Source organism: Myxocyprinus asiaticus, chromosome 33 (genome assembly GCF_019703515.2).
Source record: "Myxocyprinus asiaticus isolate MX2 ecotype Aquarium Trade chromosome 33, UBuf_Myxa_2, whole genome shotgun sequence".
Taxonomy (NCBI): domain Eukaryota; kingdom Metazoa; phylum Chordata; class Actinopteri; order Cypriniformes; family Catostomidae; genus Myxocyprinus; species Myxocyprinus asiaticus.
The window spans coordinates 35,489,293-35,517,101 of record NC_059376.1 but is presented as its reverse complement, the minus strand read 5'-3'; the positions used below and the strand labels follow the sequence as shown (position 1 = coordinate 35,517,101).

The window sequence follows — 27,809 nt, the reverse complement described above, 5'->3', positions numbered from 1 at the left end:
AGGACGAATCTCAGTTGCCTCTGCGTCTGAGACAGTCAGTCCGTGCATCTTATCACGTGGCTTGTTGAGCGCGTTACCGCGGAGACCTAACGCGTGTGGAGGTTTCACGCTATTCTCTGCGGCATCCATGCACAACTCACCACGTGCCCCACCAAGAGCGAGAACCACATTATAGCGACCATGAGGAGGTTAAACCAACGTGACTCTACCCACCCTAGCAACCGGGTCAATTGGTTGCTTAGGAAGCCTGACTGGAGTCACTCAGCATGCCCTGGATTCAAACTTGCGACTCCAGGTGTGGTAGTCAGTGTCTTTACTTGCTGAGCTACCCAGGCCCCCGGCATATCGTTCTTGATTGGCAGCATTACGTGAAATGCGCTGCAGAAAAAAACAAAACAAAGGACAATCCTTCTTTTAAGCACTCATTGTAAGTGGAGTTTATAACGGTGCATGAGTCTTCATTAAGTTATTCTTTTTACATTATGTTTGTGAGATAATAGTTTGATCGGTTCTTTTTGCCAATTTAAGCAGATTTTTTATACATTAAAACATATGGACATTATTGAAACTCATAATTATTATAATACTATTATTGTTGTCTTTTGATAAAAGTCATGCTCAGCAGCTCACAAACAGTAGGGAAATTATAGATTTTCTTTGTTCTTATAATGGTTAAAACCTCTACTAAAGTTTCTTTGTAGGTCTGTAGTAGGCCTGTCGTGATTATTTGATCTAACCGTGGTTATTTGAGACCACCGTGATTATTGGGCGTTCAAATTTCAATCACTTTTTAATGCCCAAATAAGGGAATTTAAAGCTACTGGTAATATACTGTATAAATGACATGAACGGTGCATTTGTGTGTCATTCAGCTGAACTCTGCACTCGAGCATCGCTGAGCTGCACCGCGGAGGTCAACCAGCTCCTGTCCTGAAGAGTGCATGAAGTGCTCTGATGCATGCAGTGTCAGCAGAGGCTTGCGCCAAACTCCCACGAAAATATAAACAAACAAGTATAAACTTTGATAGCGAACGCAAAGTGCTCTGGTTTCACTTTAAACGACTGTGTACTAGCAAATGTTCCTGGTTCATACACGCTGTGTTAATGACACGCAGTGACAAAGAGGAGACACACGCTAACTCTATTTCTGTGGAGTGATCAAATGATGAAACGAAATCTCAAAGGTTTTACTTCATGACAAATAAGGGCTTGTGGGTTTAAACAGAGCATCAAAATAATGTGTGAAGGTGAAGAAATTAGGAAAGAAATATTTTACTATTGCATTATATAATATAAATAAAATTATATATATATATATATATATATATATATATATATATATATATATATATATATATATATATATATATAAAATCTATTATATAAAATAGATATTCTATTATAAAATATATGAGTTAAAAAAAGTGTACATTTAAAATTGACCAAAAAGAGAGACAAATTTTAATTTAGAAATATTTTGACACTTATTTGAAATTTAATTTAAAATGCAATCATAGATTATCACTATTTCATTATTTGATTTATATATTTAAAGGTAAATATGTAAAAATGACTTCTTAAGGTGTATAAAGCAAACAAGCAGAAAAAAGCAAACCTTAAAAAATATGACAATTTATATGACAATTAATCGTAAAAGCCCCTAATGAGATAATTAATTGTCAAAGCCATAAAACAGACAATTTATCGTCATAATCACATTTATTTGTTTGACAATTAATCGCTACTAATACATATATATTAATATAACACATATCATACTTATAAATATATATTAATATATAGTGTAATATATTAATACTGCACTGTATGTGTTGGGTTTGTGCGAGCCACCTACTGACAGCTGTGTCCCACTCACAAATGACTGCTATGCCCCTGACTTGAACACACATCACATCGTAATCACGACTTAAGTCGGAATCTCCCAGGAGTCTGAATGTAGGATTCATCATTTTTTTTCCCTACTGCATGAAATTACTTGCATTAAAGCTATATGGAATTGTCAAAAGAAGTGAATTGTATCAGTGTGATACTACAACAATATAACATTTCTTTGGTTTCTTTGGTCACCTCTCTCAGATACAGTTTCCAACAGAAGTAGCCAACACCTATACTGCAAAAAGTGCATCCTAGTTCAGTATAAACATTTCCCATGCAATCATGACTAGAAAAGTCAATTAAACAGCAATAATCTCTCATTCTTTATGTATCTCAATCTCAGAGCTTGTTCTTTCTTTCTGGATGACATTCCTCATTATAAGATCAGTTCACTCAGAGCTCATTAAACCTGTCAGACTCTGCTGATACACTGGAACATGATGTGCTGGCTAAGGCAATGAACAGTGCTTTAGTGGAAATTAAACAAACAAACAAACAAAAAAAAACCTCTCTAGGGAACAGGCCAAAAAAGTCTGCAAACAGTGGATTTAGTACCATATGAAAACACCACATCCTGTAGGCGGCACTTTACGGATATACTGGGGACTATTTGAAACTCTTTGGTGTTAACTGTTAAAACTACTCAACTCCTCATTAAGATCTGAATATCAGTTCTTGAGCTGCTTCCATTAATAAGCAGGACCAAACAGAGATTTAAATTAGTTAATTTAGAACACTGGAAGGTTGCTGCCCAAAAATGGGTTGCAGGTCTGTTTTGATAGGGTGCTAAACAATGCTAAATACTACTAAAATGTGACTTACCATTTAATCGTACATAGATAGGATTGCTAAATATATAGGCTTATCTATTTACTTTTAAGCCTTTCAGCTTTTACAAGGGAGGAGAAAACACTTTCCATATCTTTTGCTGTTGATTTCAATGTTTGATATTTTTGTTTAACTTTGGTACTATGTTGGTTCACCACTTGATGTCCAATATACTGTAAACTCTAGGTCCTGAAGCTAAACCAGTTGATTCTCTATTAGGGATGTCAAAAGTACCGGTACTTCAGTACCATGTCGATACTAATATTAAACACAATTTAACGATACCAATCAAATAATCATATTTGTGTTACAATATGGGTTCTGTGCATTGAGTCTTGCAGTGTAATTGTAGCCTTAATAGATAGTCTCAAAGCAACCTTTAATTAAATGAGAAATAGGTTAAATAACAGTCATTTTTAACAAGTTAATATTAATACTTAACTGTAATTATTTATGAATAAAGGAGTAGCTACTGAATACTGCTTTTGGAAATGTATATCAAGTATCATGAAATTTCACTGGAAACGTGACGACTCAGGTCTTGAAAATTACAAGAAATAGCATTCAATGAGTCCAATGAGTTCTACACTAAGTGGAGGTGTTCTAATAGTATATCAGGCTCTTACTATAGATGAGCTCATTAAAATTCCCTTTAATAATTGATTGAGCATATAATTAAGGGCAAGGCCTATTAGCTCATTCACATTCATTCAGTTTCTTTTGTAGAAGCTATACTTGGGGGTAAAAAGAGTACAAATGCTTATATTAAACATTACATGTATTTAAATGACATGAGATCACATTGACTGATGTTCTTTGATGTCTCTATCCATTAAGGAAGTGCGCACAAAGAGACAGATGTCAATGATGAATTCATGCTTCAGTGTCTTAAAGCATTCATATAAAGATCAATCTCAGAACTCATTGCTGAAGCATTTCACTGCTAGACATGAATCAATGTGCTAAAGGTTAAATGAGATGTATCAAGCTAATCTATTAGAGGTCAACATGCAATACCTTCTAAAACATTGCTACCCTACTCAAAAGACCATTGCATAAATTTGCAGGTTCAGTTCAGACTGGTTTATGCTTGTTAGTGCCAGTTTGGTGCTGCTCTAACTGATGAACCAGCAAGAAGTGTGTGTGACATTGTTTTATTTATTTTTTGGTGAAGGTGGTCTTTTGGGATTTTTGATACTTTGAAACTAACCCTGCTGAAAAGACCAGCTTAAACTTACCCACATTTCCATGCTGGTCTAGATTGGTTAATTAATATTAGTTCTGGTTTGGTGCTGGTCTGGTGCTGGTCTAGCATAGCCATATGAAAATTAGCTAGTTGAGACTGGTTGACCAACATGGCCTTTCTGATGAAACTACAGTAGTTGACTTAGGAAGTCTTGCTGGTCAGGCTGGTTAGCATGGTGGTGCTTCTTACCTAATACTGATTGCGGCATTACATTGTTTACCACAAAAACAATTTCCACTTTTTGCTTGTTTATTTAAAAAAAGGAAAAAACGAGGTTACAGAAAGTCACTTACATTGGAAGTGAATAGGGCCAGTTCATCAACATTAAAATATACACTGTTTCAAAAGTATAGCCTCAAGACGTAAAATTATTCATGTTAACATGATTTTAGTCTGATAAAATCGCCTACTAACCATATCTGTGTAAAGTTATATTCAGTATTAAAGATTTACTACTAAAGAAATTAATTGTAATTTTGAAACATATGAATAAAATCATGACCACTCACGTGAGATGAGGACTCTTGTCATATCAGTAACCTTATAAAACTGTTTTATTCTACATGGGGCAGGGCACCTCCATGGGTGGCTGCCATTTTAGAATCACATGACCAGCTGAATACTACTTGCTTATTCTCAGTAACCATCTTGGTATTGGACACTTTCACTCTTAATAATTGCTGATTGTGAATAGTGAATTTCTACAAAAAAGAAATTTCATCTGTAACTGAAAACTATTGATTTTGAATGATGCTGCATCCACACCACTAGGTGTCTCTGTAAGTCCAAGATGACACGAACAAAAAGTTACTGAGTGCACCTTTAACAGCTGTAATCCCTGTAATGTGATAAACTTTATAAAGCTGGTGAGTCCCTTATTTTATCACACTAAACTCATTATACACAACATGTATAATGTTTATGTCTTGTTGCTATACCTTTGAAACAATGTATACTTTTTATGTTTATAGACTGGCCCCATTCACTTCCATTGTAACTGCCTTACTATAACCACGATTTTTGCTTTTTATATATATATATATATATATATATATATATATATATATATATATATATATATATATATATAAATGAGGGATGAGTCAAAATAATTTTTTGTGGTAATCAACATTATGCCACAAATGCTGACGATTGAGCTTAACTTGTATGAAACCTGAACATTGCTTCAACCAGCACACCAGCATTCAGAACACAGCACAACAAGAAAAACATCATGGTTACTTTCGTAACATCCGTTCCCTGATGGAGGGAACGAGACGTTGTGTTGATGTAGTGACACTAGGGGTCCCTATCTGTCACTCACTCAACGTTGTGTCAATGTAGTGACACTAGGGGTCACTCTTGGGAGCCCCAAACACCTCTGCTTTTTTGAAAAAAGGCCAATGAGAATTGGCGAGTGAAATTTGCATGCCATTCCCCCGAACATACAGGTATAAAAGGAGCTGGTATGCAAACACTCATTCAGGTTTTGTGCTGAGGAGCTGAGACCAGGTCCCGGCCATTTCAGTGGGTAGTTCAGCATTGTGGCAAGAGGGACACAACGTCTCATTCCCTCCATCAGGGCACGGAGGTTACGAAAGTAACCATGACGTTCCCTATCTGTCACTCACTCGATGTTGTGTTGATGTAGTGACACTAGGGGTCCCTATACAAAACACCACAACTATCTGAACTGTGTTACAGTTGAATTGGTGGTGTGGGCAGACCGCTGTGTGCCTCGTAGCCAGAACACCAGGCCGTCACATAACCTCCCCCAACGCTCTTATGAGCGTCGAATGGTCCTTCAGGAACAAGTCGACTGCCCAATGATAGGGACAGGCTAGCCCAGCTGAGGCCTCTTTCCCTCTCTTTTCTCCCCAAAAAGAGTGGAATTTGTTAACCGACTGGGAGCCATAAGTGTCTGCGTTGGGGGGTTCCCTCCCAAGGGGAAGGCGGAGACCACACCCTGCCCAAAAAGAGGGGGTATTTTGAGTGGAATAAGTCACATGGTCTTACCGAGTCTTGTCGGAAGTATGTCATGTGGAGAGGTCCCATGGTAGGTCCTAACCGAAGAGGGAGGAGTTTCTACAAAGCATGGCGACCGGGGGCAGAGGGGCCTCTGCCCAAGGAAGACGCAGTTTACCAACAGGGAACGGGGGCGGGGCGTGGCCGTGGGTGGCGCCCCGAGCCGAGGAACCAATCGTCGAGCCGCGAGGGTTCAGGGGAGAGTGGATGGTTCCACTCTAGCTGGACCCTCGCAACCACCCGCGAAAGCATATCCATCATTTCCGCGTCGGCCTGGGACTGGGCGACTATTCCCGAAGGAGGAAGCCCAGTCGAAGCCTCTGCGTCCGACTGGACGAGCCCGCTCTCCGATGCTGCGCTCGATAACTAGTCTTCTTCCCGGGCTCCGAACAAGAGGTCAAACTCGCCCTGAGACGACCCGGCGATCTCGTCCGTGTGCCCAACTGGGGCAAGCGAGCGTGCTGGGGAATGGGAGGTTCGTTGGGGGATACCCAGTGGAGGTGGTCCCATTGATGTCCCCAAATCGCCCCCAGTGCTAACCGGCATGGCCTCATATCCGTAGGTAGAAGGACCGAGGCGGGGAGCCGCTGGGGTGGCTTGCTTTCTTACGAATGCAAGCCACGACCGCAACATTGCCATGGTCATGTTCTCGCAATGAGGACAAGACCCATCCACGAACGAAGTCTCCGTGTGGGCAGCACCCAGACACATAAGACAGCGATCGTGGCCATCAGAAGCGGAGAGATAACGACCGCAACCAGGAATAACACACAAACGGAAAGGTATCTTTAAAAAGACGTTCCGTGTGTGCCGCTCTTTTAGAAAGAAAATATACTCTTTTAGAATATACTCTTTTGTTGTTCTGCCGAAGCGCCCAGGGGCGTTCTCTGCACTCCACGGATGCAAAGGGGGAGAAGCCACTGAAATGCACCGTAGAATCCAGCAGATGAGGTGAATAAACTCGCGGATGAATTCAGCTTCAATGAATAGAACCGCTCGGCTCCGAAGAGAAAATCTGAATGAGTGGTTGCATACCAGTTTTTATACCCGTATGTCCGGGGGAGTGGCATGCAAATTCCACTCGCCAATTCTCATTGGCCTTTTTTTAAAAAAAACAGAGGTGTTTGGGGCGCCCAAGAGTGACCCCTAGTGTCACTACATTGACACAACGTCGAGTGAGTGACAGATAGGGAACTTGAGTTACATATTTCCCCAACTAGAGAATCTGTGGTTACTCTTACCTTTGTATAAACTCCCCAGGAGAGCTCGGTCTCTGTCACCATAACAACAATCCCAAACATTCCAAAAATCAGGGCGTAGTCACTAAGGCGTTTGCGCTTCTCGAACAGCGCCCTCCGATGCCCAAGCTTATAGCCAATGTCCTTGTTCTTCTTATGTGGAGCACTGCTTGGTCTTCGTCTCACCAGGTTCTCAGTAGACTGCTTACTTGGGTCTTCCCCGTTCCCTTTGGAGACCAACACCTCCAGCCCAGAAGTGTGTAGGGTCTGCAAAGGCTGGGTCTCAGAGTCCAGCTCTGCTAGGTTCCTCCGGGATGCCCCCAGACTGCCGAGTGGTCTGATTATGCCCCCATTGTACTTGCAGCTGTTCATGGCTATCTGAGGATACTGCTGGCCGCCATGGGACAGGGAAGGCCGCGATCCAGCATGGCTCAGCCTGTTGGCATCCGCATTCACCTGCCAGAAACAAGAAGATATTTTATAGATTATATTATTGCCATTTGTGTAATGTCTGGGGGAGAGCACTGCCAATTCACAACAATGCTGATTTAAAGGATATATTTTTAGAAGATTACATTATAAATGCGGACATCTAAAGGGTTCATAATGCATGCTGGAGGTTGCAAAGCAAGTGACAAGGTTAGTCTACTGTCACTACTGAAAAATCTCTCTGTCAAGCAATGTGACATCTACACCATTTACCCGCACAGATGCAAGATTAAGATCTTTATAGCAGGTTATCTTATTTGATAAAGATTGAAGGGGTCATAGAGGTCTTGATCGTTTGAAATTAAAGAGTCTGATTCATTGAAGAGATTCAGAACTGAAAACTTCCTTCTCAGTTCAAAAGGACCAGCTGTAAAGCTGTTTCATAGAAATCCCTGTCCTCATGAGTCAAATAAATACAGTAGAGGAACCAATCACTGTTTTGCACATGAATGACAACAAAGAGTTATACTATAGCTCTAAGACACAAAAACAGGATCACGCAAAAATGTTGTTTAAATGTGAGAAATGGATACGTGGACTTAAGTAAATACAGTATGGCAATATTTGAAATAATGCTTATGAAGATATGCAAAAAAGAACGTTTTCTCTCTCTCCTCATTTAATTGACTGTATTCTGAATTGAATTTGTCTTCTGAAATTTATACTATTCTAATTTTAATGACAATTAGGCTCAGTGTCTGCTATAGCAGCTAATGCTGTGCCAATACACCGCCAACTCATTTACTGAGGCTTCTGTAACGTCATTTACTGATGGGCAGCACACAGTAGCTAACAGACTAGGGAGAACAGATGAATTGGAAATTAGAATAATGAGAGCTGCTTTGGAAACTACAGTGGGGTTCAAAATCTGAATGCACTTGTGAAAATGGTATTTTGCATTTTTCTCATTTTTTTAAAATTACAAATTATATTATCAGTATAAAAACTGCATTGAAAAGTTGAAAAATAACATTAATTCCTTGGTATTTAGTATGTCCATCTTTTGCTTTAATAACAGCATACACTTGAGCTGGCATGGACTCCACAAGTTTGTGCAAATCCTGATGATTCATGCTATCCAGCATGATCTGAGAATTCACCAAAAAGCATCTTGTGTGCTTCAATAGAAGCAAGTACTACTACTCTTTCTACAAAGACTTAACATGGTCAAAGTCAGTTTGCTTACATTTGTTTAGTGACCTAAATAGTGCAGAAACTTAAATATTTCTTTTTCATAGCACGTCATAATATTTCTTTGTTTAACATTTTTCAAAATCCTAAAACTGTGTTTATTTTCATATTTAAACTAGATATTACTTATTTAAATTGGATTTGGAAAACTAGATTTTCAATGTGAACTCAAACTATTAAATCCCTATACTTACATTTCACATGCACAAACTACTTCATACATGAACTTTAATCTTGAGCCCTACATTTTCACTCCTTATTAGGTGTAGTTATCCAAAACTAGTTATTGCACCATCTGGAAACCCGCTTCTCATAAACATGATTTTGATGGTTAAGCTGAACCTTAGTGAAGACCACTTTGAGTATGCAATCACTGCTGCTTGAATCCTCCTCAGCCCAACTAACAGTTTTAATTTGTTAAAAAATTCTGTTTATCCGTGTTACTGCACTGCTCAGCAACAGCACTGCAGCTAGTACTGAGGCTTATAGGTAACCAAAAAAAAAAAAAAAAAAAACACATTCAGGACTAGAAAAACAAGCTTTTTAGACTGCAAAAGCCAATGGCTGTCAATGCCTATGGTGTGAGACTGTTCTCATGGAGTCTTTCACATGGCTTTCTGCTCTCATGGCAACAGACAAAGTATATCCTGTGCAGCTTTTTATTTCTCTCACTTTTATGTTCGTCTCTCACAAAACGGACTGTGGGAACTTGTCCAAAAGTACAGTTTTGTACATACTGTACCCTTTTAGGAACATCTCAAATATACCATTTAATACAATACATACTACCACAGTTTTATATTTCGATGTTTTAGTAAGCCTAAAATAAAGCAGGATTCTTAATAGAAGCCCTTGTATTCTTGTTTTTATTCACAGCTTCTCCTGGGATAAGAGAAAGTATTTGAACATTGAAAAAGTTACACACTTTGCTTTAAGCAAAAGTGCTCATCATTTAATCACATTGCAGGTTAGGAGAAACAACTGAGATAATAAAAGGGATCTAAGTGTGATTTTTCTTTCTAAAGAGATGTACAACAATGTAACTTCTAACATAAGTTACAACACAGCAGCTGTAAAACAAAGATGAAAAGATATAGAAATTCTTTGCATGACCTTGAAGAGTCTGATAAAATGCACAGCTTATTTTCTGCTGATTTATGGAAAAACTTTAAATGTTAATTTACAACAATAACAGCAGTAACTACTAAAGTGATCATATATCACCATTATCAATATAAACCACAAAAACAACATCTGCTCATCTCAATTTACTGCAGTGTTTCCATTTCGATGCAACAGGCTAAGGATGCACCACTTTGCAATAGTATTTTCATTGTCACGGCCTGACAATTTCACATTTAGCTAATTTTATGTATTAACCAATATTCTCTTCTGCGCGTGTGAAAGCTGAAGGGCCCCTAGACTTCACAATCCCCTGCTCTCTCATTCCCCTCTCTACAAGATTCGGTCCGTACAAATCCAATTTAGCAAATCTATTTTGACATTGAATTTGCACTCGATCAGATGTGGCATCAGACTCTCTGTTCTCCAGGTTTCTCGCTGTAATGAAATGTCGGCAGCAGACCTGAGAGCTGATTACACATCCTGCTATTCAAGATTCTCTTTTCTAACTGCTCTCCACAATCGAAATGTGATCTTTACACATAGACATCTCCCCTCATGTTGCAAAAATTCTCACCTCAGAGCCTGTATGATACAGAAGACAAAAGAAGAAAAAATATATTTGGTAACACATTGTAATAAAGTTCTATTCATTAACATTATTTAATGCATTAGGTATCATGAACTCATAATGAAAAATAATGTATTTATTTATTTATTTTGCAAAGCATTTATTAATCCTATTTAAAGGCATAGTTCACCAAAAAATTAATACGTTCACATCATTTACTCACCCTCATGCCATCCCAGATGTGTTTGACTTTCTTTCTTCTGCAGAACACAAATGAAGATTTTTAAAAGAATATCTCAGCTCTATAGGTCCATACAATGCACCACTGGTCACCATTCAAAAGTTAATGGTGACCAAAATTTTATACTAAAAAAGGACTTAAAGCTACACTATGTAACTTGTGGCCCTCTAGCGGTTAAAAAACAAAACTGCATGTGTTTTACAGAAGAACATTGTTTTGGTTGTGGTTCAGCTCTGCTCCTCTGCACGGATGAATGAGGTTCGCCTCGAACCGGTGTACACCGGTGTACACATGAATACAGGACATCTTATCAGAGCGAATGGACAAAATAAATAACTAAAGAAAGGAAAAGACGGCTATCTGAAAACATGTCATCTGAGCAGATAAGTGCCATATCTTATGCTGTTGTTTTGACTTATTGGAAACGTTGTTTTGAAATAAATGACGTTAGAAAGTTAGGCAACGTTCGTTAACATTAGACATAACGACTGATAGTCTGATAAGGTCAAATGTTGTAAAGTGTTTATAACTGCAGGATGTTCTGGCCAAACAGACCACGATAGTAACTAATTTATAGATTGTCATTGTTACCAACCAGTGGTCAACATCATTTCAAGACTCACATGTCCTTGGCAAGCCTAGAACTAAAGGATTTATTTATAAAATTATTGCCGTTATAAAGAAAAATACACACATGTGCTAGCAAGTGAAAAGTTCTGCACCGATTACAGTACAATTACTGTATTTCACTACACACACATACAGACGTGCGTGTGTGTGTGTGTGTGTGTGTGTGTGTGTGATTACACAACTACACATAAACTATATCAACAAAATATCTTACCTGTTGAGTAAGAAAAAAGCCATCTCTGGGTCGCTTTTAAATCCTTTCATATCTCGGAGTTGTCGCCACCTCTGGAAAGCCAAGCCGATGTTGATTCAGGTTTTATTACGGACTCTGTCGCTTTCTCTTTTTGCTTGTAGACTCTGCTCTGTTCGGGGTTTCTTTGTTTTTACAACCGGTGATTCCCTGGATGTTTACCATTTTGAATGATCCATGGTAAATTTTTCTCATTCGTTGTGACAAAAAACTTTCAGCTTCAGCTACTCCCACATGTGCGCTACAGTCGCCGGAACTTATTTCCTCTGTTTATGGATATGACATCAACACGCATGGGCGAATGACTTATGTATGCAATTTCCCGCAAAATCTGACCCGACAGCTCTAAAATATATATCATTATTATAGGTTTATCAAAGTATATTTGTGTAAAGTAAATACATGGTTAGGAAGATGGATTTTTGTTGCACTCTCTCATTAATAACATTCTGTTATTTTTTAACAAAAAAAAGTTACATAGTGTAGCTTTAAATATTGATCTGTTTCTCACCCACACCTATCACATCACTTCTGAAGATATGGATTTAACCACTGGAGTCTTATGGATTACATTTATGCTGCTTTTATGAGCTTCAAAGATTTGGTCACCATTCACTTGCATTGTATGGACCTACAGAGCAGAGTTATTCTTCTAAAAATCTCTGTTTGTGTTCTGCAGAAGAAAGAAAGTCATGCACATCTGGGATGGCATGAGGGTGAGTAAATTATGAGAGAATTTTCATTATTGAGTGAACTATCCCTGTAATGTTAATTTATCAAAATACTGCTGTTCTTAGCAGTTAGCTCATACTGCACTAGCTAATGTTAATTATACAACTTTTAATGTAAAAAATGAATTAGTATATGTAGAATTAACGCTAACCAAGATTTATAACAGCTGTAAAAAATATTGCTCATTGATAGTTTGTTAACTATTGCATTATAGTAAAGTGTTACAGATTTGTTCAAGCCATTTAGACTTTCTGTGTTGATTAAACTTCCTCTCAGTTCTATATTACTGCTGTAAAACTGCAGTTTTATGGATAACCAAGCTTATGACATGAATGATGCCTCAAATTGTGTGGCTCATTGAGAAGAGGTGTGTTATTTTAAGTTTTCGCACAGCATATGCTACAATTTTTAATTAAAAAAACCCATATATTTACATTGAATTGGGGTCACAAGCATACAGTGTAGAGTTTAGAATATAACTGAAACTTGAGGGTAGGCTCTTCTGACTCAGGGCACTCTGAAATAGCCTAGCAATGCCCTAGCAACCACTCACAACAACTGCTTTTGACCGCCAAACATTAAGAGGCATGCGTACAGTACGCATATTGGATAAGCTAATAACAGCATCACTATAGGTGTTTACATGCTAAATAAAATCAGAGTTATGGGCTAAAATCTGTGTGCTGATAAATTTATTTTTAAAGAAATATTCTGGGTTCAATACAAGTTAAGCTCAATCGACAGCATTTGTGACAATGTTGATTACCACAAAAATTTATTTCGACTCATCCCTTCTTTTCTTTAAAAAAAAACAAAAATTGAGGTTACAGCGAGGCATTTACAATGGAAGTGTATGTACATTTAAATAAATGTTTGTGGTAATCAACCTTATGCTACAAATGCTGTTGATTGAGCTTAACTTGCATTGAACCCGGAATCTACCTTTTATGCCATTTATGACCTTACCCCCAATAAAGGAAAACCGTTTACAGCATTTACATGACCTTACATATAGTCGGCACATCAAGCATAATCGTTGTAAAATCGTGCATGTAAACGTGCTCATTGTGGCTACAAGTTTTGCACAGGCAAGCACCACACACATTTTCTAAGGAAAATGTAAAGGTCTAGTTTATTTACTAACGTTTCACTTTCCAAACAGTTTCACACATAATGGGTTCAAAAGACTGTATTTACATCCTCAAGGAACTGACTTCATGTAGCATCATTTTCATTCTTTTCCCAGGTGAAATTTAGTGCCCTATCACACAACTAACTGCAGGGGCTCAACCACAGCATTATCATTAAGAACATTTATAAACAGAAGCCTTAGATTCAGAAACAGACAGAAAACAAAATAATGATTAGATATTAAACAAAAAAAGAGGGGAAAAAATGCATGAATAATACCTAAAGGTGTTTAAACAAGTGTTATTTCCTCAAGATGTCACCCATTTTTTAAATCAGTATTTTTGTCTTTTTTTCCAATAAAAAAAAATCAAAGTATCCTTCAAACAAGATAAATTTACTTGAGAAGCAAAACTATGTAAAATAATAAGAAAGAATATCTCTTGAAGTATTTTTTTTTTCTTGTTTTAAGCATAAACCTAACAACTTTTTTTTATTTTATTTTTTTGTATATATTTATGCTTAAAACAAGAAAAGATATTAGCCAATGTGGTAAGAAAAAAGAACTTCAATTTAAGATATATTTTTGAAAATAAGTAATATCTTGCCATTTTACTTTAGTAAATGTATCTTGTTTTAGGATGCTGAGGTATTTTAACTGGAAAAGAAGACAATATTACTGATTAAAGGGAGAGTTCACCCAAAAATAAAAATGTTCTCATCATTTACTCACTCTCATGTCATCCCAGATGTGTATGACTTTCTTTCATCTGCAGAACACAAATGAAGATTTTTAAAAGAATATCTCAGCTCTGTAGGTCCTAATGCTTATGGGTCATTGACAAATAAGGTTGTCCGAGGACAAATCTAGTTTAAAACACTTGTGTCAAGTTCTTAATATGTAATCTTTGTGTTCAGTCTGGTTTCATACATTTTTGAAAAACCTTTGTAGCATTTTCATCAAAAATTTAAACTTTAAAAATGTCATCAGAGCTTAAATATTCTTCTAAAAATCATAATTTATGTTCTGCAGAAGAAAGAAAGTCATACACAACTGGGATGGCATGAGGGTAAATGATAAATGATGAGAGAATTTTCATTTTTGCGTGAATTACCTTTAAGAAAAAAGGTACACACATACACACACCATAGGTATTGCACAGAGAGCCCTAGGCTAGTTTCAATTAGAATACACACAGAGACAAAAGAGCTAAGCCAATTAAACTTTCCACAAATTACCCTTGATTAAGCAGCAGAACACCAGCTGCAGAGCACCAACACACGGACACTCTCCCCTCTGTCTGCTTTTTCAGATTGAGCAGTCATTCCCTCATATCCATGGCACATCAGTGCCTCCACTTCCTCTGAAGCACAATCAAGAAATCTGACTATAAACTCTGTGTAAATATTTACATAATTACACCCCCTGTGGTGAGAATTCAGCATAATTGTGCATGGTATTCCTAAAAGAGTAATTTGTACAAACAGCTAAATGTGTTTCCCAGCTCCCACGGTTATTTACTTCATACCGATCACCGATAAGCTGATTCTGAACCCTGCATTCAACTTAGTGGTTTTCAACTGGTTTTGTTTCAGGACCCAGATTTTACATTGGACATCACATTACAACCTATTGCATCACAGTACCAAATTATTTTATTGTACAAAAGTAACTTCAAATAATGTGTAATAATGCAAAGTAATGCATAATAATTCAAGAAATGCATCTACAAAAGCAGAAGTGATTTACAAGCCTAACACATGAAACAAACACTGAGCCAAATATTGTTTTAATATTCGTAGTATTAGACATATTACAACACAACATCAGTTTCTGCCAAAATAGCAATAGAGCTTGATTGGATGCTTGGCCTTTGACATAAAAAAACAAAAGATATATGATGCATTTTCTCTTCCTTTTTAAAGTCGACAAGGTAATTTATTTTGTTATCCTACCTATGCACGATTATATGGTTACTTGCATTTTATTTATTGCATTGCATTAATTGCATTTAGCATTGTTTTTGTCCCTGTTGTCCATGACCCTAACAGACTTGCGACCCATTTTTGGTTTATGTTGAAACCAATGCATTAAACTATTAATCAAATTGAAAATTAAGCAAGTGCCACAGGTTAAACGATCACTTTTTCTAGTGCAGGAACAATACAGTCAAACATAGTAACAGTCAAGCAGAGAAAGGAAGACTCAGAAGAACAACGGGGGAAAGACTTATGGGAAATTAAATGAGAAGAGATCGGTGGTGGTTTAACCTCCATCTGCTTTGCATTGTGAACTAATCTGATACTAGTGTCTCTCTGCTCTGGCAGTGATGTCTAACCCTTCATGAATTATACAGGCCTGAAATGCATGTAAGTGCCACTCAAGGGGGTTTTCCCTTGACTTACACAGGCAGAAAATGGAACAGCAAGCCAGAAAAAGGGTCGGTTCTCTCAGAAGGAATGAATGACACTAATTTGCCTTTCTGTCTTGCTTTTCTGCCTCTGGTCTTTGCAAGGTATTTATTTTCAGAAGACACTCTGCCATGGATCATGGATGGATGGATGGATAAAAGGGGCAACCTGCAATTGTTACCTTAAAGGAATATTCCGGGTTCAATACAAGTTAAGCTCAATCGACAGCATTTGTGGCAAAATGTTGATCACCACAAAAAAAAAAAAAAAATTTGACTCATTTTCGACATAAATCGAGGTTACGGTGAGGCATTTACAATGGAAGTGAACTGGGGCCAATTTTTGTTTAAAAGCAGAAATGTGAAGCTTATAATTTTATAAAAGCACTTAAATTCATTCTTCTGTTAAAACTGTAAAAAAAAAAAAAAAAAAAAAAAAAAAAAAAAATATATATATATATATATATATATATATATATATATATATATATATATTTAAATCGTCAATTTAACAGCTGTTTTAGAGTTTGCGCTGTTACGTCGTCATGGCAACAAAATTCCATTCAATATAAGGTTACACAGAAAAGGTTAGTAATTTTGGTAGGATTTTATCCCACTAAAATCATGTCAACAAGCATATTGTTTACGTCTCGTGGTTATGCTTTTGAAACAATTATTATTTCAGTGTTTATGGATTGGCCCCATTCACTTCCATTGTAAGTGCCTCACTGTAACCCAGATTGTTGCTGTTGTTTGTTTTTTTTTAAGTCTAAATAAATTTTTTGGGTAATAAATATTATGCCACAAATGCTGTCAATTGAGCTTAACTTGTATTTAACCCGGAATATTCTTTTAAGGAGCTATTTCTAACCCTTAAAATTGGTTTTGTTAGTGTAATGTATTTAGGTTGATTCAGTGATGATAAATAATATTTTTGACATGAATACAGATAGATAGATAGATAGATAGATAGATAGATAGATAAAGACTAAGACTAGACTAAATATTAATAAAAGACAGATTAATGAGATAGATGAATGAATGCAACTGAGCTTCACAGTGATTATTAGGCTATACATCTCTTTAAACGCCATCATGAGAATCAGCCTGTTGCAGGCACTCCCCGACTGTTCTTTAAATGTTTTCGAGGTTAACACCAATACCAATGTCCTATGAAATGCTTCAATTACAAACAATTACATTTCCCTGTGCATCTATCTTGGCGCAATTATGTCAAAAATGGCAAGCATGATCTCACAGTACTGCTGCACGCGCCTTCTATCAAGCTGAAGCCTGCGCAACAAAGTGCATTGATAAAATTGGCCACCTGTTAAGCATCAACTTCACTGAGTTCATGTATAAACGGCGCATATTGCATGTCTAAACAGCAGTCTGAGTGCGACTGGCATGTGCAGTGTTACCTTCTGCCCTTCGTGTCTGTGTTTATTCTCCTCGAGCCACAGCCGACTGTCGGAGGAGAGCGGACTGCTTTTACTCCGCGGTGAAACGGAGCTCCTGGCTCTCTGGCATCTATCAGGCGTGCATGCACGGGCGTGATGGCACTGTCGCGAGTGGAAGTGCTGCAGCAGAGAGGGCTGCTGTCTTCTCAGCTCCACGGATCCCCGCACGCAGCAGTTGGGCAGGCTGCTCCTCAGCAACCGCTGCTGCTGGACCTGTAGCTGCGGCTGCACGTCTGTCGGATTGCACAAAACGAGCGGTTTCGAATGGTTCGGCTTGTGACGCTGTGTTTGATGCTGTTGCTCGTGCAATCCGCAGCTGCACGCGAAAGGATCTGCTTGGCAATGATGCTGACCCGATTGCGACGCACTCCAGGCGCATGGATTCCCCGACTCTGACAAGCGACACTGCTTGCACTGGGGGTCCAACCTCTCCGCTTGCGTGGCAGCTCCTTGAATGCTCTGCTGCCGATTTAGGGAGTGTTTGGAACAGTCTGGCAGACTTGGGTTGCTCCCTTGGCTTAGCACTGGTGCTGCTGAACCAAATGGGCTGGGCAGCTTCTGTTGGCTCTCTTTTGGCTCAGACAGACTGCACACCGGGGTGGTTTGTCTAGGGGCAGCGGTGCTCTGGACGCCCCTGTGCTCCGCGAGGTGGTGGTGGTGCTGGTGGACAGCTCCAGAGTACCGATGCTGCATACCCCCCTCACCTGCGGCGGATTGCGAGTGCCGCTTTGCGTTGCAATGCTCCGGCACCCTTTCGCTGCGTGCAGCCCCGGTGGAGTCAAGAAGGCCCGTTTCATTGGTAGGTTTGACCAGGACCAGCCTCATCACGTCACTGTGGAGTTACAGGGAGCGCCGCCCTCATGTGACAAAGTGTTTATATGAATGAGCACACTAAGATACAGGCCAAAAAAGAATGTTATGTGTTACACCTACAAAGTCCATCTTATTTACTGTCTTTGGAGATGGCTTTGTGGTTTAGAATCTGGTCAGTTCAATACCCCCCAAAATAGGTTCTTTATCAGCATGATCCCACGATGAACCTTTAACATCCATGGAACCTTCCCATTGTGGTGGAAAAAAGGTTCTTTAGGCTATTGTTTTAAAAATGGTTATTTTAAGAGCCTTTCGATGAAAGGTTCTTCGGGGAATCAAAATGGTTCTTCTATGGCATTGCTGTGAAAACCCCTTTTTGAAACATTTATTTTTTAAGAGTGCAGAGATGATTTAGGAACCGGAGAAACACTGAAACTCCAGTCCTGAGCTAGCATCATTGTACCCATGAGCAATGCCTTTTAGTTCAGGTTGGTTATTGGGATTTATTCTCGCAATTAGTGTTCTGTAAGTTGCTTTATATTAGAGGTGTTTGCAAAAAAGGCATCTAACGCTTGGCCATTTCAATAAAAGTAGTCAAGAATGTTTACAGTGAACTTGTTCAATGACTTTGTTACAACGAGTTGATCACATGTATTATCCTAAAGTGTGATGTTGAATCAGTTTGTTGGCCAAGCAGTCCCAAATCTCCAAGAAGCCTGCAAAAAAATCAGAAAAGGAAGGTGTATTAATTTCCATGAAAACCCTGCAGCTATGGCACCGTGTATGCAAACAATAAGGTATGCTTGTATTCTGTTTTAATTATTCTATCAGCACATGCACCTCAGTTATCATTGAACTGCAAAAGCCATGAAACTCATGGAAATTTGTTTAGATTTCAGGATAGTAGTGTAGGTTTTCACAGGACTGAGTTCTGATGTCAGTGAGGGAGATGCCAAAGCACATGGTTTGGAGTTGGGCTTCAGCGTGGATCTGGGGCACAGATGAAGGAAGCCAGTAATTTGATCTTTTTCATTAAGTAATTAGTACTGGAGAGCTGTATGGGCTCCAGAGCAGAATGAAGTATCATTTGCTTGCTTTTTAGAGCAATGTTGCTTACAACCATGTGAATTATTCAATTCCCCTTTCCCACCACGTTCAGAGATGTATGTATGTGTATGTATAACAATATTTAAATCTATCTCCCCACAACTAATCCAGATAAAAAAAGTCTTACAGTATTTATTTTTTTTTTGTGTCCAATTTGTATTTCTGTTAGATAGACAGTTATTTTGTAGTTTTACAGGCTGAAATTTTTAGATTGAAAATGGTGGTAATTGTTACTGTGCATTGTTCTTGATTAATTTATTTTATGGCTTATAGGTACATGCTTCCAATTCTTTTTGACTAATGAAATTCTATACATTTTTCATGACCTTTCCAGTCATTCGTGATTGCAATGTATATATATATATATATATATATATATATATATATATATATATATATATAATTTTAATTTTACACACACAATTGTGCTCAAAAGTTTGCATACCCTTGGAGAATTGGTAATATATGTACCATTTTTAAAGAAAACATGAGTGAGCAGGCAAAACACATTTCTTTTATTTCTTATGGGATTCATATTCAACTGTAGGTTATAACAGAATGGCACAATCATAAAAAAAAACATGGCAACAAAGAAAAAAATGAAATGACCCGTTCAAAAGTCTGCATACCCTTAGTTCTTAATACTGTGTATTGCCCCCTTCAGCATCAATGACAGCGTGCAGTCTTTTGTAATAGTTGTCTATGAGGCCCCAAATTCTTGCAGGTGGTATAGCTGCCCATTCGTCTTGGCAAAATGCCTCCAGGTCATGCAAAGTTTTTGGTCGTCTTGCATGAACCACACGTTTGAGATCTCCCCAGAGTGGCTCGATGATTTTAAGGTCAGGAGACTGTGATGGCCACTCCAGAACCTTCACCTTTTTCTGCTGTAACCACTGGAGGGTCAACTTGGCCTTGTGCTTAGGGTCATTGTCGTGCTGGAAAGTCCAAGAGCGTCCCATGCACAGCTTTCGTGCAGAAGAATGCAAATTGTATGCCAGTATTTTCTGATAACATGCTGCATTCATCTTGCCATCAATTTTCACAAGATTCCCCGTGCCTTTAGAGCTCACACACCCCCAAAACATCAGTGAGCCACCAACATGCTTCACAGTGGGGATGGTATTCTTTTCACTATGGGCCTTGTTGACCCCTCTCCAAACATAGTGCTTATGGTTGTGACCATAAAGCTCAATTTTGGTCCCGTCACTCCAAATTACAGTGTGCCAGAAGCTGTGAGGCGTGTCAAGGTGTTGTCGGGCATATTGTAACTTGGCTTTTTTGTGGCATTGGCGCAGTAAAGGCTTCTTTCTGGCAACTCGACCATGCAGCTAATTTTTGTTCAAGTGTCATCGTATTGTGCTCCTTGAAACAACCACACCGTCTTTATCCAGAGCAGCCTGTATTTCTCCTGTGGTTACCTGTGGGTTTTTCTTTGTATCCTGAAAAATTCTTCTGGCAGTTGTGGCTGAAATCTTTCTTGTTCTACCTGACCTTGGCTGAATTTTCCACTTTTTAATAAGTGATTGAACAGTACTGACTGGCATTTTCAAGGCTTTGGATATCTTTTTATATCCTTTTCCATCTTTATAAAGTTCCATTACCTTGTTACGCAGGTCTTTTGAAAGTTCTTTTCTGCTCCCCATGGCTCAGTATCTAGCCTGCTCAGTGCATCCACGTGAGAGCTAACAAACTAATTGACTATTTATACACAGACACCAATTGCAATTTAAAAAGCCACAGGTGTGGGAAATTAAGCTTTAATTGCCATTTAAACCTGTGTGTGTCACCTTGTGTGTCTGTAACAAGGCCAAACATTCAATGGTATGTAAACTTTTGATCAGGGCCATTTGGGTGATTTCTGTTATCATTATGATTTAAAAAGGAGCCAAACAACTATGTGATAATAAATGGCTTCATATGATCACTATCCTTAAATAAAAGGCTATCCTAAAAAGTTTTTTTGCATGATCAGTCATATTTTCAAAATCAATGCCAAAATTTCACAATTTCTGCCAGGGTATGCAAACTTTTGAGCACAACTAATATATATATATATATATATATATATATATATATATATATATATATATAAATAATTTTGATTCAGAGCTATTTGTGAACTATTTTAACCTATTTTATTATTCAATCACAAATCACAAATCACTACCATGTGCACTCAAGTTTTACTCTACACAACAGCTAAATGTAGATAATTTATGCAGTGGAAAACTGGAAAAATTTATATTCTCTATGGAAATTTCCATACCTTTTCCAAATCTCTGATATTTCCAGGTTTTCCACGACCGTGGGAACCCTAGATATATTGACCAATAAAAAACAAACAAATATATTCTACCACTACTCATATCCAATGATAATAAATTAATTAATAAAAAAAAATGTAAAAAAATTATATATATATATATATATATATATATATATATATATATATATATATATAAAATCTATTTTTACCATAAAATTTATATTTATTTAATTTTTTATCACTTATCGTAATTTTTAACAAAACGTAAATAAAAATAGCTGCAAGCAGTGATGACAGGCCCAAGCGCCATGGGTCCATTTCCACCCGGTGGCTTTTGGAAAACAATGCATGATGGATATATGCATTTTGTTGAGGAAAGCAAGACAAGTGCCTCAAAAACACATGAATATACAAAGAAAAGAATAATAACATTTAGTGTGTTGCCATGAAAACACGATTTAAGATATCAAGTAACCCTTCACAATTTTACATCAGCTTTATCTTGACATTATTCTAAACAACTTTGAAGCGATTTGGGTAAATGTAAGAGGACTATTTCAAAGCATGTTGTAAATGCCACACTTCCTGCTGCCAAGTGGTGGCACTATGACCGTGAACCACAATGGCCGCATCCATCTGATCAGCCCCCATTACCAATAACATACAGCTCAATTTTGATCTAAATCACACAATGCCCACAGAAGATATGAGACACTTCTTAGATGCTATTCTTCTCACCACAATTGTACAGAGTGGTTATCTGAGTTACCGTAGACTTTGTCTGTTCAAACCAGCCTGGCCATTCTCTGTTGACCTCTCTCATGAACAAGGCGTTTCCATCCGCAGAACTGCCGCTCACTGGATGTTTTTTGTTTTTGGCACCATTGTGAGTAAATTCTAGAGACTGTTGTGTGTGAAAATCCCAGGAGATCAGCAGTTACAGAAATACTCAAACCAGCCCATCTGGCACCAACAATCATCAATCATAACAATACTTAGTATTGCACCATACTGTATGCCTGTATACTGTATTGCACTAAACTTTAATATACTGTACCAAGGCTTTAATAAAAGTCATGTGAATACGTCTTTTAGGTGCTTTGTCTATGATGGTATGCTCCGTGCATCTGTGGTTGAAAAAATATATATGAAGTAGCTTAAATGTAGCAAGCTACTTTTGTGCATGTAGCTTGTAGTGTAACTTGCTACTTTCTCTGAAGTGCAGCTTTTAGCTTAGCTTAACTAACTTTTCTGTTGAGTAATTTGTAGCTTAGCTTGCTAAATTTTTTGAGTAGCTTGCCCAACACTGTCAGAATGCTATTCTGAGATGCGGGTTGGCGCTGTTTTGGCGGCACGAAGGGGACCTACACAATATTAGGCAGATGGTTTTAATGTTGCGGCTGACTGGTGTATATCACCTTACTGCCATTCCACCTCTTCATTAACCTGCATATGAACCTCTCACACACAGCTACTGGGAAGTTATACACATGCTAAATCAAGATTTCACTTAAATGACCTTACTGCCGATCTTAGTTTTATATATATATATATATATATATATATATATATATATATATATATATATACACACACTAAATTGCCAAAAGTATTCGCTCACCCATCCAAATAATTGAATTCAGGTGTTCCAATCACTTCCATGGCCACAGGTGTATAAAATGAAGCACCTAAGCATGCAGACTGCTTCTACAAACATTTGTGAAAGAATGGGCCGCTCTCAGGAGCTCAGTGAATTCCAGCGTGGTACTGTGATAGGATGCCACCTGTGCAACAAGTCCAGTCGTGAAATTTCCTCACTACTAAATATTCCACAGTCAACTGTCAGTGGTATTATAACAAGGTGGAAGCGATTGGGAATGACAGCAACTCAGCCACGAAGTGGTAGGCCACGTAAAATGACAGAGTGTGGTCAGCGGATGCTGAGGCGCATAGTGCGCAGAGGTCGCCAACTTTCTGCAGAGTCAATCGCTACAGACCTCCAAAGTTCATGTGGCCTTCAGATTAGCTCAAGAACAGTGCGTAGAGAGCTTCATGGAATGGGTTTCCATGGCCGAGCAGCTGCATCCAAGCCATACATCACCAAGTACAATGCAAAGCGTCGGATGCAGTGGTGTAAAGCACGCCGCCACTGGACTCTAGAGCAGTGGAGACGCGTTCTCTGGAGTGACAAATCACGCTTCTCCATCTGGCAATCTGATGGACGAGTCTGGGTTTGGCGGTTGCCAGGAGAACGGTATTTGTCTGACTGCATTGTGCCAACTGTGAAGTTTGGTGGAGGGGGGATTATGGTGTGGGGTTGTTTTTCAGGAGCTGGGCTTGGCCCCTTAGTTCCAGTGAAAGGAACTCTGAATGCTTCAGCATACCAAGAGATTTTGGACAATTCCATGCTCCCAACTTTGTGGGAACAGTTTGGGGATGGTCCCTTCCTGTTCCAACATGACTGCGCACCAGTGCACAAAGCAAGGTCCATAAAGACATGGATGAGCGAGTTTGGCGTGGAAGAACTTGACTGGCCTGCACAGAGTCCTGACCTCAACCCGATAGAGCACCTTTGGGATGAATTAGAGCGAAGACTGCGAGCCAGGCCTTCTCGTCCAACATCAGTGTCTGACCTCACAAATGCGCTTCTGGAAGAATGGTCAAAAATTCCCATAAACACACTCCTAAACCTTGTGGAAAGCCTTCCCAGAAGAGTTGAAGCTGTTATAGCTGCAAAGGGTGGGCCGACGTCATATTAAACCCTATGGATTAAGAATGGGATGTCACTTAAGTTCATATGCGTCTAAAGGCAGATGAGCGAATACTTTTGGCAATATAGTGTATATATATATTATGCAGTCCTGAGAAAAAAACTTTCTTTCAGATTAGCATCTTGGGGCAGCACATAATGTACAGATAGTTGTAGATGCACTGGAGCAGTTTGTGTTAATGCAATTTCATTTGCATTTAATATGTCTAAAAGCATTAATGTCAGCAGATTGCAATTTGCTATCGTCGGGCAGTTTCAGAAAAATAGAAAAATCGCAGTTTACAGTTTCTGATATTAAAGTTATATTCCGGGTTCAATACAAGTTAAGCTCAATCAGCAGTATTTGTGGCATAATGCTGATTACTACAAAAAATACAAAAATCTAAAATTGAGGTTACAGTGATACACTTTCAATGGAAGTGAATGGGGCCAATTTTTAAATGGTTTAAAGGCAGAAATTAGAAGCTTATCATTTTATAAAAGCACTTACATTAATTATTCTGTTAAAACTTTGAAAACAAAAAACTTTTTTGAGCTGTAAAGTTTAAATCATCCTTTTTTGGGCAGACTACTAAATAATAAGGATTACATGGTTACATCGTCATGGCAACAAAGCTATAAAGTTGGATTATACACAGAAAAGGTAAGCAATTTTATCACACTAAAATAATGTTAACAGGCATATTTTAACGTCTCGTTACTATACTTTTGAAACGGTGAGTATTTTAATGTTTATGTTTTGGCCCCATTCATTTCCATTGTAACTGCCTCACTGTAGGCCAGATTTTTTTTTAAGGATAAGAAGGCGAGGTTTCACGAACGGTTCATCGGTATGCAGGTTCACATTTCTGTGAGGCAGCGAACGTAAGTATTGTCATGTGCGTGAAGTTACACTGCTGTGGTTAAATAGCTTATTCATGATGCTTTGGTTTTTAAATGCTTCATATCAAATGGCATTGAACGTGTCTAAATTTGTATGTAAATATGCACACCGAAGCAAAAGTGAAAAAGCACTGTCTTACCGTTTATCAAGTGCTGAAACTTTGCTTGGTAAAAAACAAGCCGTAATCTTGTTTAGCGGGGTAAATTTGGTTTGAAGTTTGATATTCGCGCACTGCGTGTTAGGGACCGTCTGAAAACTCCACACACTGAAATTCACCAAAATGTTATTTTCACATTGTGAAGACTGTAATAACTTCCTAGAGGATAGTCGGACTCACTACAGATGAGATTATTACAGTAAGTTCAATGATATAAGTACAGTAATTATTTTAGAAACAATTCTATACATTTCTGTCAGTAGTGTATCTGCTTCCTGTAATAGAGTTTTAAAAGGAGAGATGGCATTATAAAGTCTAATCGTTGATGGCAAGAGAGATCTCCACTATCACATCAATTTGCAGTGTTTTTCATTTTATTTCAGTAAATAACTGAATAAGTTGTTGCTAATTAATTGGCTTTGAGTGACGTTGGTGATTTCAAGGGATCCAATGGTTTTAATCGATGGTTGTTTCAGTCAGTACCACTTGCATCAAGTGTATAAATTTGACTGACATTTGAAGTAATCATTTCATTGTATGGTTCTTTTCTGGGCTCTCGCTGCCCAGCCATGCATGGGTAGAGCAGGAATAACAGAACTTAAGTTATAGTGAAATTCCAATCAGAGGGCAAATTAATTAAATCAGGGTAAAGAAAAAAATGTAAAGTAGCTCTGGTCACAACAGGCAGGGAGGCAGAAAACCAGATGAAAATACAGAAACACACAAGGAACATACAAAAATCCCTGAACAAGAATAATATTGATTACCACAAAAAATTATTTAGACTCATTCCTCCTTTTCTTTAAAAAAAGAAGCAAAAATCGAGGTTACAGCGAGACACATACAATGAAAGTGAATGTGGCCAAGTTTTAACCACAGAAATGTGAAGCTTATATTTTTATAAAAGCACTTGCATTAATTCTTCTGTTAAAAACTGTGTATTATTTGAGCTGTAAAGTTGTTTAAATGGGAATTTTATAATCGTTTTAGGTTAGGGTTTGTGGACATTACATCATCATGGTAACAAAGTTACACAGCAAAGGTTTGTAAGTGATTTTATCACACTAAGATCATGTTTACACTCATATCCTTTATGTCTTGTGGCTATACTTTTGAAACAGTGAGTATATTAATGTAAAAAAATTGGCCCCTTTCACTTTCGTTGTAAGTACTTTACTAGCTATGTTTCCTTCCAAGGGTGTTCAAAAGGATGAAATCGTCACTTCCGGAGAAATTGTAGCCACTGTGAGTGTTTTATTAATAAAATACGGGCAGTTTAGAGCACACAGACAAAACACTCTAAAGAACTTTGTCTCATGTTTGGGAGCGACACACACTTCTGGGAGCGCTGTATATGTGTTTTCATCCATCCTTATGACTATACCATGCGAATCTATAAGATATTTTTCAAAAGTTTCAGTGAACCTTCTTTTCCGTACCGTTCAAGTTTGTTTTCAACTTATTTGCTCTGCAAACTCTTTGTAGGCTTTGGATTTTCTAGACACCGTTATTTCAGGATGACCGGAGCAACATTTCAGATGCAATGATTGGCCCACCGGTTAGTCCAGTAATGAACGAGTTATTCAGTCACAAACTTTTTGATGCGCATTTTTTATTCCTAACAAATTCAACAGGAGTTTATTCGGTAAATGTGTTTCCATCATTTCGTCTTATCGAATAAAAAATGTATCCACCTCAAGCGAGCGTATAATTTTTTGCGCCTAAATGCATAACTTGTAGCCTACTGAACCTGGAACATTCCTTTAAGTCCTTTTTTACTTTAAATTCTCCTCCCTACCCAGTAGGTGACGATATGCATAAAGAATGCAAATCACCAAAAACAAATGAAGATTAATGTAAAAGTGAAAGTGAAGATTAATAGTAACAAATTACTTAAATATTGATTCTCACCCACACTTAAAATGTCGCTTCTGAAAATATGGATTTAACCATTGGAGTCGGATGTATTACTTTTATTCTGCCTTTATGTGCTTTTGTATCTTTAAAATTTTTGTAACCATTCTGTTGCATTGTGAGGCCCAACAGAGCTAAGATATTCTAAAAAATCTTTGTGTTCAGCTGAAAAAAAAAAAGTCAAACACATCTGGGATTGAATGATGGGGAGTAAATGATGAGAGAATTTTCATTTTTGGGTGAACTATTCCTTTAAGGGACTGACAGCCTCAGTTGCCATTTACTTTCACTGAATAGATTAAAGCAGTGTCAAGTTCTTCAAAATGTTCCATGGAAGAAATAAAGTAATATGGGTTTGAAACAACATGAGGGTGAGTAAATGATAACAGACTTTTCATTTAAAGGTGAACTGTCTCTTTAAATTGATGTAGAGTCAATTTG

The 27,809-nt window shown here is 37.9% G+C and overlaps 1 protein-coding gene across 1 annotated transcript in view; it reads right to left on the bottom strand.

The window, feature by feature from the left end:
• The window catches only part of LOC127424629 (small conductance calcium-activated potassium channel protein 2-like), a 55,530-nt gene extending 37,247 nt beyond the window's left edge, over nt 1-18,283 (bottom strand). Inside the window, exons 1-2 of the mRNA XM_051669982.1 lie at nt 17,420-18,283; nt 7,237-7,689 (exon numbers count right to left, since the gene is read on the bottom strand). Of these exons, the coding sequence (XP_051525942.1) occupies nt 7,237-7,689; nt 17,420-18,283 (1,317 nt within the window). The remainder of the gene's footprint in view (nt 1-7,236; nt 7,690-17,419) is intronic.
• Between the last annotated feature and the right edge of the window lie 9,526 nt (nt 18,284-27,809).